The 16,791-nt window shown below is 42.3% G+C and overlaps 1 protein-coding gene across 1 annotated transcript in view; it reads right to left on the bottom strand.

The window, feature by feature from the left end:
* ATP8B1 (ATPase phospholipid transporting 8B1) overlaps nt 1–16,791 on the bottom strand; it is a 108,997-nt gene that overhangs the window by 78,899 nt on the left and 13,307 nt on the right. Inside the window, exons 2-5 of the mRNA XM_007935551.1 lie at nt 9,862–9,959; nt 8,211–8,324; nt 6,539–6,637; nt 1,939–2,009 (exon numbers count right to left, since the gene is read on the bottom strand). Of these exons, the coding sequence (XP_007933742.1) occupies nt 1,939–2,009; nt 6,539–6,637; nt 8,211–8,324; nt 9,862–9,959 (382 nt within the window). The remainder of the gene's footprint in view (nt 1–1,938; nt 2,010–6,538; nt 6,638–8,210; nt 8,325–9,861; nt 9,960–16,791) is intronic.

Genomic DNA, 16,791 nt, shown 5'->3' with positions numbered 1-16,791 from the left:
CATAAAAGAGGAAGACCCTCAATGAGATGGATTGACATAGTGGCTGCAACAACGGGCTCAAGTGTATCAACAGTTGTAAGGATGGCGCATGACTGGGCAGTGTTTCATTCTATTGCATGTGAGGTTACTCATGACTCAACGGCACCGAACAACAAGAATCTGACCAGTGGTTCTCAATTTTTCCCATCTGTTTGGGCTGATGGGGCTTATTAGCATTTTATAGCTTTGTAAAGCTTAAGTATTCCCTCATGGGAATAATAACTGTTTTATATTGAACACTGAACAATCGATTGATTTATGGAGTGAAGGCAAGTCTAGTTTTCAAAGAACTTCAGCTCTCCATGAAAAAGATTATGCCTGTCCAGGGTGTGAGGAAAAGCGGCTTAATGTCAGAGTGGTAAACACAGGCACTGGTTTTGAGAGGCAGTCCCTCCTGACAATATGACCAAAGTACAAAAGGTGAAGTATGGCTACCCTCACTTCTAAGGAACATTTTGGCTGTACTTCATTCAAGACAGATTGCTTTGCTTTTCTGGCAGTCCATGGTATAGTCAGTGTTCTTCACCAACATCATAATTCAGGGAAGCACCATCCCAATTCAGCCTCTTCCTGTGTGTTTTGGATTGAATTATGTCCCCCAAAATATGTGTTGTGAATCCTAACCTCTATCCTTGGGTTATAATCCCATTTGGGAACAGGTGGTCTTTCTTATATTAATGAGATAGATTAGTGTAGGATGTTATCTTGAGTCAATTTCTTTTGAGATATTGAAAAAAAAAAAAACAACTCACTGCCATCAAGTTAATTCTGACTCATAGCGACCCCCACCGGGTTTCTGAGGTGGTCAATCTTTACAGAAGTAGATTGCCCACTAACAACATGTGGACATTGTTATGTGAGCAAATGTCTTGTTGTGTATGTTTTTACCACAATGAAAGTAAAAACAGAGATTAAACAAGCGAGTAGAGCAGAGATGGGAAGAGAGAAATACCAAGACACGTGGAGATCTTCAAGGAAGCAGGAAACAGAAGCTGAAAAGACAAGGCCCTTCCTTCAGAGCTGACAGAGAGAGAGAGAGGTTTCCCCTAGATCCAGCACCCTGAATTCAGACTTCTAGCCTCCTGAACTGTGAGAAAATTAATTTGTTTGTTGACGCCACTCACTTTTGGTATTTATTTTATAGTAGCACTAGGTAACCAAGGCACTGCATGATCTCCCTGTGCCTCTGTTTGCTCATCTGTAAAGTGGAGATAATAATACTTATCTTGTAGAGTTGTTGAGTAGATGGAATGAGTTAAAACACATAAAGTGACTGTGACCCAGTAAGCACTCATAGATACATTAAAAACGAGGCCAAACCAGATGATTATTCTTGTTTAGTGGTAGTATAACAATGAAAAACAACCAACTCTAAATTGCCTATTGACAAAGATTTTAAAAATCTCTTTTCTCCAAAACAGATGATAATATTAAGAGTCATTTATGTTTGTCTGGTAGCATAGTGCCTAAGGCACTTGACTGCTAACCAGAAGGCTGGTGGTTCAAACCCACCAGCCACTCCTCGGAAGGGAGATGGGGCAATCTACTTCCGTAGTGATACTGCCTCAGAAACCCAAGGAGGGGTCGCTACGAGTCGGGTCCGACTCGACAGCACCTAACAACAACAACAACATGTTTGTCTGGACACGGCTTAGCAGTTTATAAAGGGCCCAGGCATGCATTCTTATATTTTTTACCTCCCTGGGGGAAAGGCAGGTTTGGAGAGTTCCACTTTACAGATGGGCAAAGAGAGGTTGAGCCACTAGGAACACAGCCAGCCAGCAACTGGCAAAGGCAAGGGCAGAACTGGCTTCTTTCCAGGCTGCACAGATTTCAGCGTGATAATCAATATGCCTTCAAAGGTCAGCTATAAAACCAGCCCATTGAAGACATGCTTACCCATCTAGCTCAGCCGTTTCCACATAGCAGAGGCTGTTAGGTTCGGAGCTGGACAGCAGCAGAATGTCAGCCTGTTGAAGACAAAACACACAGGTAACAGGCGACCCTCCCAAAGGGAGACCGAGCTAGGGGAGAGCAAGTGACGAGAGAGCAGTGCTTGCTCACTTACTGGAATAAAATCATTTTTTTTCAGACGGATGACATCTCCAACTTGAATATCTTTCCACTTGGTAATTTTGAACCTAAGGATGAAAAATAATAAATAAATGTTGAGTGGTTTCTAAAAGTTCCTGGCAAAGGACATGGAATTATTCTTTCTGTATGCCAAAGATTCTGGGAAACATGGAAATGGTAGGGAAAACGTTTGTTAAATATTCAGCCATTTCATGACATAGCAGCATAATGTGGTTGGGAGGATTCTATTATTGTTGAAAGGATGACATGATGATGGTGATGACTTTGGGGCTAATAATAAGGATTTGCAGCTTATAAAGCACACTCCTACCACTCGTTCGTCACAATTACCTAGAGAGGTGGTATGCTGGTTGTTTTCTGTTTGCTCTTCTCCACGCCCATTCTCCACCTTGCTTTGTCCCGCTCTCTGGGAGGTTCTCCTCTTGGGTTGGTCCCAGTCCTCTGCCACCTGGTTCTGCTCAGGTTCAGCCAGAGGGAGACACTAAGAACAGCTCGAAGGCAGGCGAGTGACTGTGAGGTTTTCCCATTCTCTCCCTTCTAAGGCTACACTGGTGGCCATAGCTGCCTCCATCTGTGACTTGAGCTCTTGTCCTCCACAGCTCTGTGTACTGAAGGTGGCAATGGCTTCCATCTGTTGCTATATTCTGAGTAGACACCATCCTGTGTTGGTTCCTTTGCACACTGCACACTTCCACACACTGCCCTTTCCTTAGTCTCTTCATGTAAGCAGCCCAAGTTAAGATTCTGCTCCTGCCAAGATCCTGATAACACAAGTGGGCAGGTAGTACCATCTCATATTGCACTTGATCAATGTCATAGAGCTTTGAAGTTGCAGAACTGTTCATTCAAACTCTGCTTCCTTATTCAAAAAATGTATTAAGCACCTTCATGGCATTTTTTCCATCCCAGTGTCCTTTCCATCCTATGTCTGTCTAATAAAGGGCTCATTAGGGGCTTTTTACATGTGTGGCAGGGAGATACATCCAGGCCGCAGCCACTCACTTTGCTTTTGTTCATAGTTCACACTCCTTCTCCTCATTCTTTTCCATCTGGGTTATCTGTCCTTGCTCAGTGCTGGTCCCAGGACAGGAATACATGATACCTCCCACAAGGGCTTCCCTGAGCCCTCATGGAGTTTTAGAGCTTGCCCCTTCTCCCAGTTCATCTAACCAGAATCTATAATGACAGAAAATGATCTAAATTAGGGTCTTGCCAGATCCCCATGGCGTCTTCATCATGTCTGTAAGTGTTCACTGTCGATCAGTGGTACTGCAGGAAGGGCCTCCCAGCCCTCTGATGCTCAGCATCTCAGCAAGCCCGCCCTGCACTGGACATGCCCTATTATGCATCTGTGTCTGAGCTGTGTGGCAGTGCTGCATTCTGAATGGTTAATGGTTTTAATGGTCTACCTGTTCATCAGGAGCTCTGGTGGCATAGTGCCTAAGGCATTGGACATCATTTATGCAGCAGATCTTGCCAATTCTTGCCAATGTTCTTGCTGATCAAGGAGGGATGATTTTACAATAGAGCACTTGGATTCCTCCAGACAAGAAGAGAAGGTCTGAAGGGCAAAATTCCTTTGCTTTTAAACAAACTTCCTGATAACTATCATTGCAACCATCGTTATTGGGTAGTTTATAGAATAGGGAAAATAAGACACTTAGCTCAAAATTCAAGTTAGAGTACTTCTCCTTCAGGTAGACAAAGGGGGATGGTTATGAAGACCTTTTAGGTCAAACAAGCAAGTGCAGAACAGTGTGCATATCATGAATACTGAGAACATATTCTCTATACAGAATATAGGAAAAAGCCACATATGCATATAGAAAAAAGTCTGGAAGACGATAGATTAATTTGTTAGCAGTGGTTACCTCTGGAGCGTGAATATGGAAATTGGGTATCAAAATGGAAGCTTTTCTCTTTTATGTATTCTCTATTGTATATGTCGCTTTTTGAAATGATAATATGGATAAAATGTAGAAGAAGGATTACTATCTTCAGTATTAAATTCCATAAAAAATACTCATTTAAATTTCTAATGAATCAATATTTTTAAAGTTTTTAAATACAGGACTCTGTTTTAGAGATGTTTGTGTACTGAAAGGATAGACTTCATAGATATTACGAATCTGCCACAACTAACCTTTGATTTTGAAGGCAGAAATCCAATTGCTATGTATTTGCTCCCATTCATTTATGTGGCGGGGAGGACTGGAGATTTAAAATATATGCTTATGCCCTAATTTCTCCAATTTTACTAAAATTTAGTAAAGTTGGCTTACTTTTCAATCAATAGAATGATGGTATTTTATATTTCAGTATCTGAAATGATAAATTTGCAAAACCAAACCAAAATCTTCAAGTGGGTCTCAAATTACAAATGAACAAATGAAGGCCTTCTTATCCCAGTTCTTTTGGAATATTAAGAGGCCATGCTCATAGCACACTCGCACTGTGATATAAGTTTCCCCTGATGAGGTACTTGCTGCTCTGTCCCACTGATGCCTAAATAAGTCCACGCACAGCCTTGGTTCCACAGCGAGGGCTTCTGGGACCACAGCCCTGCAGACATGCGCCCACCATGCCCCAATTTGAGGCAACCCAGGGCTACCATTTACCAGTGTATTTTATCAATATTGTGGGCTATGAAGTCTCACAACCATTCATAACATTGATTCTAAGTGACTTGAAAGGTAACATTAGGAACACAGTCCATTTTATTTTTTTTGGTGAGGAGAAAAAGCTGACCTATGATATTTATCAATTAAGGTTGGTGGTTCAAACCCACTAGCCACTCCATAGAAGGAGGACTGGGCAATCTACTTCCATAAAGATTTACTGCTTTGGAAACCCAGTGGAGGTCACTATGAGTTGTAATTGACTCAGTGGCAGTGAGTTTGGGTGTTTTTTTTGTTTTTTTTTTTTTGTAAATTCAAGATAGACACAGCTCATGTGTGGCTGTAAATCACGTTATTTTCCTCAGTGTTGACACTAAAGAGTCTTTGAATTGTGCCTTAGTCACTATTTTTAACACTTGAAGCTTCAGTTCTGCCTTGGGGATCTTGATCAAAAATAAAAAGTCATTACTGAGCAATGAACTGGGACCTTGGTCACAGCTGATTGCATTAACTTAACAAGTATTTATTAAGCACTTTCTCTGTGCTAGAGGCCCTGTATCCTGGAGAAAGTTAGAGTCCAGGAGACAAGATGAGCAACTACAGAAAGCTAATAAAATTCAGATGATAAGATGAAAAGAAAACATTCTGAAAACACAGACCCCACTGCCAGTGAATCAATTCTGACTCACAGTGAGGTTATAGGACAGAGTAGAACTGCCCCCTAGGGTTTCCACCAAGGATGTAAATCTTTATGGAAGCAGACTGTCTCATCTTTCTCCTGCAGAGTGGCTGGTGGGTTTGAACTGCCAAACTTTTGATTAGCAGCCAAATGCCTTCACCACTGCACCACAAGTACAGTATAATCACTTTAGCTGGAGAATCAGTAAGACATCAAGACATCTGAAAACAGCCCCAAGTGGGTAGCTTTGGAATCAGAAGAGATTAAGGAGTTATACTAGCATAGGGTGTGCTGTTAACTCAGATCCCAATCAGGCTACTGCCCACGATCCATTTGGGTAGAGCCACCAGGCCTCAAAGGGGATACAATGTCTTTGTAAGTTAAGGTTGGTCTTTACAACTAGAAGATTCATGTACTGATAGACCTCTTAGTTCAAACCATTATCTCTAAATATGTCTGAGGGCATATTCATACATTACATTCTTATAACTAAGTAACACCCCACTCGTCTGTCAGTCTCTTGTCCTACGGCTGCTTCTGTGCCGGCTGCTATATGCTGGAGGCTATGCCACCAGTATTGCAAAAACCAGCAGGATCATCCACGGAGGACAGGCTTCCGTGAAGCTTCCAGACTAAGGTAGACCAGGAAGAAAGGCCTGGTGATCTACCACTGAAAATTAGCCAGTGAAAACTATATGAATCACAACGTGAGAATGTCTAATACAGAGGTGGAAGACGAGCCCCACACGTTGGAAGTCACTCAAAACACACAGTGGCTGCAACAGTGGACTCAAGCCTATCAACGTAGACCATTAAGATGGTACTGGACCGAGCCAAGCTTTATTCTGTTGTACGTGGGGTTGCCAAGGCTGGAGTTCACGCGACAGCCACGACCAACAATAACAAAGCGGCCGATTGAAGAAGGCACGGTACCTGCCGTCCTTGATGACTTCACAGGTCCTGTTATTTATTTCCTTATCCATTTTATGGCGAGCCTTTAAAAGGGAAACGGGCAAATGTTATTCCAACAATCCCAAAATGTAAGGCATTCATGGCAAACTAACACGAACTCAAAGCAATCAGGAAGCTAGTAATAGAAGAGCCTTACCACATCGTCCACCAGGTCTTTGACTGCGGTGATGCCCAGCACCAAGAGCAAAGGCACGAAGGTGGTGTACCAGGCCAGAGTACTGATCTGAGGGATCGACTTCAGAGAAAGAAAGAAAGAAGCATACGTGTGTATTCAAGAAGGCACATACAATGCACACATAACTGATCGCTACTTTCCACTGCCATATATGTCTATAGCCTGCAGGGCATGTAGGAAAAGGCATCCAGGAAGCCAGCCAATCTTCCTCACATGGCTCTCCCGAGCTTCTGGGCACCTGGAACAGAGCCTAAGGCCGCGGCTCCTGACAGTTTCTCATTGGGACCTTAGCATGATACCTAAAAGGGAACTGTAATCATTTTTCCTTATGTCTTCATTCTTGTTCTGTGATGTAGGTACTCTCTTTTTTTAAAGTTTTCACTTTATTGTGGGCAAATATATCTAACAAATTTTGCTTTCTTAGCTATTTTTAAGTGTACAACTCAGTGGCATTAATTACTTCTACCATACTGTACAACCATCACCAACACTTGTTCATCACCCCAAAAAAACTCCATCTCTTTCCAGCAATAATGCCTCACCCCTCCCTTCTCCAGCACCTGGTAGCCTTCGTCTGCTGTCCATCTCCAGGAACTTGACTGTTCTAGGCTTTTCATATAAGGAGGATCATAAATATGTGGGACTCACCTTTCTCTGACTGGAAGGAAGTGAGGGAAAAAGTACCTGCTCACTTATTACACAATAGCTCCTTACAGCTGGGGTATTTCTCTCCACACAAGCATGTCTAAAACGTTCTCCTGGAGAGAGGACTGTCAACCTTATAGCCTACTAAATCTGTTGACATCCAGTTCTCTCTTTTTTCCTCCCCTTGTCACTCCATGCATCCCCCCGTTCCCACCAAATGCACACTCCACCATTTTCATCAAACCTTAGTGGGTGTAATACCTGGGGCAGGTGGGATCATGTGCCAAAGCCAATGTTGGCTGGAAAGAACGTGATAAAACAAAGTGGTTCTACTACCCTTTGTAACCTGCATGTCAGGTGGTAACGGCTGGTTCTGAGTGCTAGCTGGAGTGTGCTGTGTTCTCTCAGTTATAACAACCGATCCTAAACGGAGGCCAACGTATGCCAGAAGAAAATAGATGCTTTTCAGATACGTGAATACTTGGTCAAATTAGGGGAGGGGAAAAAAAACAAACACCCAATTCAGACAAAGAGGAGGCCTTTTCCCATGTAAAAACCAGCTCACAAACGTAGTTTTTTGAGATTATTATTAAAAACTAATACTCTTCTTGAGAAAAGTAGGCATCCAACTACAAAAAAAAAAAAAAAATTAAGGGCAAGTACATAAAATAAGTTTAAAAGGTATAAATCCTTCTACAAAGTGAAGATTTTCAATTTATTCTCTTCAGGAAAGCCAGTTACAGCATTCACATCCGTATGAAACAACATGTTTCACAAATACAGCATTAGAGTCATACTTCCACTTGCCCCCTTCGCCTGTTCCTTTAATGAACGTTGAGCTGGTTCTGTGTGTGAGACACTGTGTCCTTGCCTTTGGAACCCAGATGCTGATGTAACAAGCTTTCAATCACCCACACTGTTCTAAGCAACTTAAAATGTTCGTGAGTCACCATAATTCAAAGCAGAACTAATCTCTCAGAGGCATTACCTGTAAGATAAGAAGGATCAGGAAATAGAAATTGGCTGCTCTCTTAAACTGCTCGAACAAATTCATTGGCAGAAAGGTAAACACGTTGTACTTGTACGTTTTAATGGCGTTAGACTGGTGGAAAGAAAAAAAAAGTCATTCTAAACGATTCCACACACTTATGACAGTGTCTGTAAACCAAAACCCCCTGCTGTCTGGCTGATTCTGACTCATCGTGACCCTATAGGGCACACAGTAGAACTGTCCCGTAGGGTTTCCTGGCTGTACATCTTTACGGAAGCAAACTGCCTCGTCTTTCTCCCATGGAGCAGCTGGTGGGTTCAATCCACTGACTGCTTTTTTGGCAGCTGAGTGCTTTAACCACTGCATCACCAGGGCTTCCAGACAATATTTATACATCTACAAAAATCACTAAGTCCCATGTCAGTGGTTACCATGACATAATTTGTGATACCAAAACAAACAAACAAAAACCCCAACTCACTGCCATTGAGTCGATTCAACTCATAGCGACCCCTCCTTGGGTTTCCGAGGCAGTATCACCACAGAAGTGGACTGCCCAACCTTTCTTCTGAGGAGTGGCTGGTGGGTTTGAACTGTCAGCCTTCTGGTTAACAGTCAAATGCCTTAGGCAATATACCACCAGAGCCAATTTGTCAGTCAGAAAGATACCAAGATTTCCTTTAAGGCTTTTGTTCCAACCAAGCCTCAAAATGACCACTTGAAGGCTTTTGTCAGAACCAGTAACAAGATACAAATGTTTCACCTCAAGTCTCCGCCAATCAGACCCTGACTAAGAGAGTTCCATCGAGATTCCTCGGCCGTTAGAAAACGGGGCAAAGGTACATGTCAGTTAGGAGTCCCGTAACTGCTCTCTACACTGTGAGGGGGTGTGAGGTTGGACTTGGGCAAAGCAGAACACTCTCTTTTAAGGGGACGCAGGGGCTACTAGGTAAGAAAGAAGGCAGAGGACCTTTCCAAGGACTTCTTACAACATTGAGCCCACATCTGACAGGTGATCTAAATAAGCATTTTTTGAGGTGAAAATATCTTCCAAGTCTCTAACTATCACAGGTAGAAAAGGGAGAATAAGTAATATACCTTTCAAACTCATTATTTTCAAACTTACTACTTTTAAACATAAGACTTCTATTACATTATTGCAATTCTTCCATGAAACATTTTTCATAGAGCTTTGCACACTTAAAAAAAAAATCCACTGACACCTAGATGATTCTGACTCATAATGACTCTGTAAGACAGAGTACAATTGCCCCATAGGGTTTCCAAAGCTGTAAATCTTTATAGAAGCAGATTGCTTCATCTTTCTCCTAAAGAGTGCCTGGTAGGTTTAAACCACCAACCTTCTGGTTAGCAGACAAATGCTTTAACCACTATACTACATCGTACTCATTAATTTTCAAACTATATTCATTTTTTGGATTGAGGAGGGTTTGAACCACCCCACCCTCAACATAGTTAAATTTACTGAGATAAATAAGTTACATTGCATTGAAATAACAATAATTATTAATAGTCTCAGGCCAGTGGCTACTTAGAAGGAAGGTGTGGTACAAAATCAACAAGTATCAGGATGCTAGACAAACCTGGCTTCTAAGAGAGGTAATGTGGGAAGTTAAAATCAACTTACCGCATATTTGCTCTCCTTAATACAGAAGAACTTGGTGTTCCTAAAATGAGGTTGTTCATGGAAGTCTCGATCATTTGCTTTGACTTGCCATGTACAGTCTGGAAAAACAAAACAGGAAAAACAGAGTCTAACAAGTAGAGCATTAATATAGGTTGTAACTTTAGCGATTGCTACCACAACGTTTTCTTTCTTGTCAGTTGCCAGCGATTCCATGCTGACTATAGTGACCCCACGTGTGTTTTTAAATGGCTGATTTCCACGAACTGGATCACCAGGGCTTTCCTCCGTGGCACCTCTGGGCAGACAATGACCCCGATCTTTGGTCAGAAGCCAAGTGCTAACCATTCGTACTGTCCAGCGGCTACTACCTAACAACAGAGTAGGTGAAATGCCATCAGGATGCATCATGATTTCAATAATGGCCGAGGACATCCACCTTATGCACTAGGCCGAAATTCCCTCACAGCACATCAGACTTCAGAGAAGTAATACAAATCCAAGCTCGGCTTGAACAAAAATTCAAGAGCCCCTGAGGTTCACAGCCAAACTGAGTGAGGTTGTTATTTTTTTCAAACACATGTACTTAGTGTGCAAAATTTATAACCCATCAAATATTCAGTGAAAAGGGCATCGACGAGTAATTCAGCACCTTGGAGTCCTGGCCCTGGATCCGTGCTGTGCACTGCTTTGCTCTGATCGCCTCTCCAAATGCGTTTCATGTATGTAACATCACAGTCACAGCAGCGAATGAACGTGGTCCATTCGATCGCCATGCCTAAATTCCAGGGAACTTCCCAGCATCCTCAACTCCTTGCTGCTGCTGAGAACATTTCTCACACAACAGGTATCCCATAAAACACCTCTCTACTCCCTGCCCGCACCACCTCTTTCCAGCCTGATTCTGCTTGGGTCTGGTTTCCTCCACAGTCATTGAAAGCTGTTGCCTCCTTGTTTAATAGGACAATTCTCAGCTCTGTCAAAGCCCCTTGTGTGCACCTCCCTGGTCACATGTCCTTCATCCCACCCTACAGAGAGCCCTTCTCCTAACTTTGGTGTTTATTGTCCCTCTGCCCTTTTTTTGTACAGGTTTACAATACATGAGTCCCCAACATGTTGTTTGGTCTTGTTTTTGAACTAAACCACGTTTATTCCTCTGTGAATTGCTTTCTGCCCCCTCAGCATCAGGGGAGGTGACAATCATCCGAGCTAATGTGAAGAGATGGTATTCACTGTTCTGACTGCATACACTGTGACGGTGCTTTTGTGTTGTCTTATAGTTCATTTTCATCTTCCCTTTACAGGAAATTGTGCTTGAGCTAGAAAAGATGCTATGAGGATTTCTATTTGCAATGACACAACAATGACAATTACCCCAAAAAATTGCAGCCAAAATGATGCATGAGAAAATGTCAATAATGGTAACATCGTTTTTAAAAAAAACGTTAAATTATTTGCAGTCATTATTTGCATTCTCAGTATTGCTTTGGCAGTAATATCGATTGCTTACAGAGTAGGTCTTCATCTGCGACTTAACTGAGGAGACTTTCTAGTTAATTTCAGAATTCTGACTGCAGTCAAGGAATCAATAACCCTTCTTCCAGCTCAGGTTCTCTGTGTGCCTCATTCAGACAAGCCAGAGGGCAATCAAATCAAAACCTTCTCCTCCTCTGATGCTGAATGCTGAGCTAATTGTTCGAGCAGCATTTCAATCAGAGATCATTTTAAAAAAAGTGGAAACCACATTCTGCAGTCAAACACATTTGAGAAAAACAGCACATTTCTTGGCCATTCAGTAGGCACTGGGATGTTAAAGGCTCTGAGAAATCCTGCAGTAAAGAAACACTGCATTTCAATGTTAACACGTCCACGCTTTTTTTTAAGTCAAAGAACACCTATTAACCTGGTTTGAGAAATGTGCTAAGGGCAACATTTTAGGAAAGGCAGTAAAACAGTACTTGGGCGTATTTGCCTTTTTGATCCAATCTCTTCTTTGGAATACGGAACTTTATTAGATATTTGGACTATAAGGCTAATTTCTAGAAGGAAATTATGAAGAAAAGAAATAATAAATTTATCAGCAAAAAATGCACCTTCATCATATGGTCCTTTAGTCAAAAGGTAGAGAGGTAACAGCTAACGAGTGCATCTAGCCAAACCTCAAAAGTCGTGCCCAGAGATGCACCTGCATGGGTCAGATGCGGCTCAGGGGTACACCTGGCATCTGAGAGAAACTGATGTCTCCGATGCATTTAAATATCACTAAATCGTTTTCAGAGCCCCTGGACTGGGTGGTGCAACAGTGTGCCTGGATGCTAAACGATGGGCTGGGGGGTCGAGTGCACACAGAGACATCGCAGGAGAAAGGCCTCGTGGTCCACTGGAAGCCCTATGGAGCACAGTTCAACTCTGACACACATAGGGTCTCCATGAGTCTGAGTTGACTCCATAGCAACCGCCACCACCACAAACAAGATGGTTCCAGAGTGTCTGCACAGTCATCGAGTGCTTTGACCATCGCCACCTGGAAAAGCTCCAACACAAATAAACAGAAGCAAGCTTAGCCTTTCCCATCACCCACTCAGTTCTAGTCCTAAATCCTTGCTTCTAGACACACCAGTAACCACAAAGCTACACTGGTTGGTGCAAACTGCAGCAAACCAGTAAAATAGTCAAACACTTAATATCAAACACGGAAAAAAAAATACTGAAGAGAGAAACGGCCGTGCAATATGAATAGACAGTCATACAAAGGGAAATTCAAATGGCTCTTAGATACATAAAAAGATACATTCAATTTTATAAAAGAAACGGTATTCAAAACTCCAGGGAGGTACCAACTTTTATCTATTATATGAGCAAAGATTAAAGGGTGTGATGACATACTGGGTTGAAAAGGATGTGGAAAAACAGGCCCTCTTATGTAACCTCTTGGTAGAGCTATTTAGATGGCATGGGGCAGAGTTTTGTTCTGTTGTGCTTGAGTCTGTCATGAGTTGGGGTCGACTCAATGGCAGCTAACAACATCATCCTCCTCATCAAAATTTAATACACACATTCACTTCTAGGAACTTATCTCCATATATCTATGCAAGCATGAGAGAAATGACCTATTTCAGGGTCTTCAATGCAGTTTATGATAACTATGAGAATCACCTACAGCCTTTAGTATGGATTACACCTCAATATAAAGAAAACAAAAGTCCTCACAACTGGACCAATAAGCAACATCATGATAAATGGAGAAAAGATTAAAGTTGTCAAGGATTTCATTTTATTTGTATCCACAGTCAATACCCATGGAAGCAGCAGTCAGCAGTCAAGAAATCAAACGATGTACTGCATTGGGCAAATCTTCTGCAAAAGACCACTTTAAAGTGTTAAAGAACAAAGATACCACTTTGAAGACTAAGATGCACCTGACCTAAGCCATGGTCTTTTCAGTTGCCTCATACATACACGAAAGCTGGACAGTGAATAAGGAAGATCAAAGAAGAGTTGATGCATTTGAATTGTAATATTGGAGAATAATATTGAATGTACCATCGGTACCATGGACTACTAGAAGAATGAACAAGTCTGTTTTAGAGAAAGTACAGCTGGAATGCTCCTTAGAAGCAAGGATGTGAGACTTCATCTCTCATGCTTTGGACATGTTATCAGGAGGGATCAGTCCCTGAAGGACACCATATTTGGTAATGTAGATGACCAGTGAAACAACTGTGAGGATGGTGCAGGTCTGGCCAGTGTTTCATTCTGTTGTACATGAGGTCACCGTGACTCAAAACGGACTCAATGGCACCTACCAACAATGACAATGTGAGAAACCATCTAAATGCCTACCATAAACAGCTGGTTAAGCATCCTATGCTGTCAGCAAAAAGTAATGAGGCAGCTTTCTAAGTACTGAAGGAGCTGATCTCCAAATTACACTGTTAGACAAAAGCAGAGGGTGTCTAACAGACCGTGCTTTCAGCTATGTGAAAGAGAATGAATACATAATACACATACATGAACACATGCATGTATGTGGGTATTTATGTATAAATCCACTGCCGTTGTTGATTCCAACTCATAACGATCCTACGGGACAAAACAGAACTGCCCCATCAGTTTCCTAGGCTATAATCTTTATGGAAGCACACTGCCACATCCTTCTCAGCAGAGTTGCTGATGGGTTTGAGATACCGACCTTTGATTGGCGGCTGATCACTTAACACTACCAGGGCTCCTTATGTGTATCTATCAACATATAAGGATGGTTACTTACAAATATTCTTTGCATACCCCATCGTGTGTCTATCCTCCAGAAGGACACATAAGCAACTGGTAACTACACTTGCTTTCTGGGAAGGAAAGTGCATCGCTAGGAGGAAGGGGAGACCTCCTTTTCACTTATACCCTTTACAACCGGGATCCATTTGCATGTACAGTCGTCCTTCTGTGCCTCTGGGGTTGGTTCTAGGACACTGTGGTTACAAAAATCCACAGATGCTCAAGTCCCTTTTACAAAATGGTAGAGCATTTGCAAATAACCTATGCCTATCCTCATGTATACTTTGAATCATCTCTAAAAAACAAACCCCAATGCTACTGAGTTGATTTCAACTTATAGCAACTCTAACAACACAGAGTAATAGTGCCCCATAGGGTTTTCAAGGTTATAAATCTTTAGGGTAACAGACTGTGTCATCTTTCTCCTGCAGAGTGGCTGATGAGTTCGAACCACTGACCGTTTGGTTAGCAGCCCAATGCTTTAACCACAGTGCCACCAAATCATCTCTCAATTACTTATAATACTTAACACGATGTAAATGCTATGTAAATAGCACTTCCTCTTCCCTGTTAGCCTTTTAGGGATTGCTCTGATTGCTTTTGTTTCCCACCCCCCCATATGCCAATATTATTGATCCCTGGCTGGCTGAATCTGCAGGTTTGCAATTCAGTTCCTGCCCTCCATGGCTTTACATATAAAGCAAATATATAAGTTGTTTAGGAGCTGTGGTAGCATAGTGCCTAAGACACTTGACTGCTAACCAGAAGGCTGGTGGTGAGTCAGGGCCGACTCAATGGCAAATAACAACAACAACAACAACATATAAATTGTTTGATTTCCTTACAGTTATTATATAATTGATTAATCCTTTTATGTTGTTTTGAGAGGTAGTGAGATAATACCAAAAAACAAAAACAGAAATTCAACAAACCCAAACCCATTGCCACTGAGTGGATTCTGACTCAGAGTGATCCAGTGTGACAGAGCAGAACTGTCCCATAGGGTTTCCAAGGCTGTGATCTTTATGGAAACAGATTGTGGGTGGGGAAAAAGCAAGAGTGGAGAATATAGGGAAAGACAGAAATCTATGTACTCACAGAAAGGAACCAGACTTACACTAAAAAATATGGTAAATCATAAAAATAAATTTGAATGAAGCCAGACATACATACACAGACACAAATATATATCTTATGGTTCCATTTATACACAAAGTTCACAAACACACAAAACTAAGCTACAGTGCATAGGGACATGTAGGTAGGTAGCCAGCTACAGAGCTGACACCATAGAAGTGAAGACAGAGGCTATCTTGGTGCGGAGGGAAGAGGAAGGGCGAGTGATATGGAAAGGCAGGGAGGGCTTCTGAGGTGGGGGCAATGTTCTTGTGTTTGGCCTGGGTGGTAGTTGCATGTGTGCTCACACAATAATTATCTGCTAAACTATATATTTGTGTTCTATGCACTTCTCGGTATCTTAAAATACAGGAAATGAAGTAAAAACTCAAAAAGGAGGCAAAAGTAAGCCAAGAAGAAAGGTGGTGACTGCAACCAAAGAGCCCAGGATGCTGATGATGGTTAAGGAGTTAGCACAGAAGACGGAATTCACTCTTTGTTGAATGAATGGGACAATCAATGATCTAAGCCCTTTAAAGCACCAGTCATGCCAAGATCTCAGGGGCTGTAACTTGATGTGTCCTGGGTAGAAGTCAAGAGAAAGAGAGAGGCAAAGAGACAGAAAGAGAGAGAGAGAGAGAGAGAGAGAAAGGAGAGAGAGAGTGTGTATGTGTGTGTGTGTGATACTAAGGGGAGGGGGCACCTGGTCTGCACCCACTCCAGTGCCTCTCTCGGCAGGGCACCTACCAGCTGAATCCTAAGTCTCCAGATCCTTCCACTCTAACCTGAGCCCAGAACAGGCAGCCATTCTGCTAACAGGCCATGAGGTAGAGCAGAAGGTGAGATTTAGGTCATGAAATCTATCCTGCCCAGGATGGTGGGAGGAGCTCAGCCTACTCATGTCATGCATTCAAAGGTTCTTCCATCAGGCTCACCTCCACTCACACGCACAGTCTTCGAGGTATGGAGGTGGAGACAACGGTGTCAACTGGGAAACCTGAGAGTGGAACTCAGCAGCCTGTGAGCACTCAGCCTTCCAGATGATTCTGCCGCACATTCAAGGTTGAGGACCACTGATTAAGAATAAGACAGAACTAGAACACACTTGAAAGAGAAAACATCGATAGATCGGGCACCATTCTTGCCATCAAAGAACATACGGTCTAACTTGGGGAGGTTGGGGAGAGACACGTAAACACATACTTCTAAGGCAGTGTCCTCAATGATACAACACTTAGCAGGGTGGGAATTCTAAGGAGGACAGAGTGTGGTGGTATCAGTGGACACTTTTTTTTTTCCTTAATGTAATTTTGTTGTAGTTGAGAATGTATACAGCAGAACATATATAAATTTAACAGTTTACATTTACAATTCAGTGGACTGATGGCACTGTTGACTTGTGAAACCATTCTCACCCTTTCCTGAGTTGTTCCTCCTTCATTAACATAAACTCACGGCTCCCTAAGGTTCCTAGCTAATCTTTTAAGTTGCCTCTGTCAAGTTGAGCTCAGAGGACACTTTTTGAAGGAGGTGTGCTTTGAG

The sequence above is a fragment of the Orycteropus afer genome, unplaced genomic scaffold (assembly GCF_000298275.1).
Source record: "Orycteropus afer afer isolate SDZICR_OR568_19922 unplaced genomic scaffold, OryAfe1.0 scaffold00029, whole genome shotgun sequence".
Taxonomy (NCBI): Eukaryota; Metazoa; Chordata; class Mammalia; order Tubulidentata; family Orycteropodidae; genus Orycteropus; species Orycteropus afer.
The sequence above is the reverse complement of the archived record's forward strand: the minus strand, read 5'-3'. Positions and strand labels throughout refer to the sequence as shown.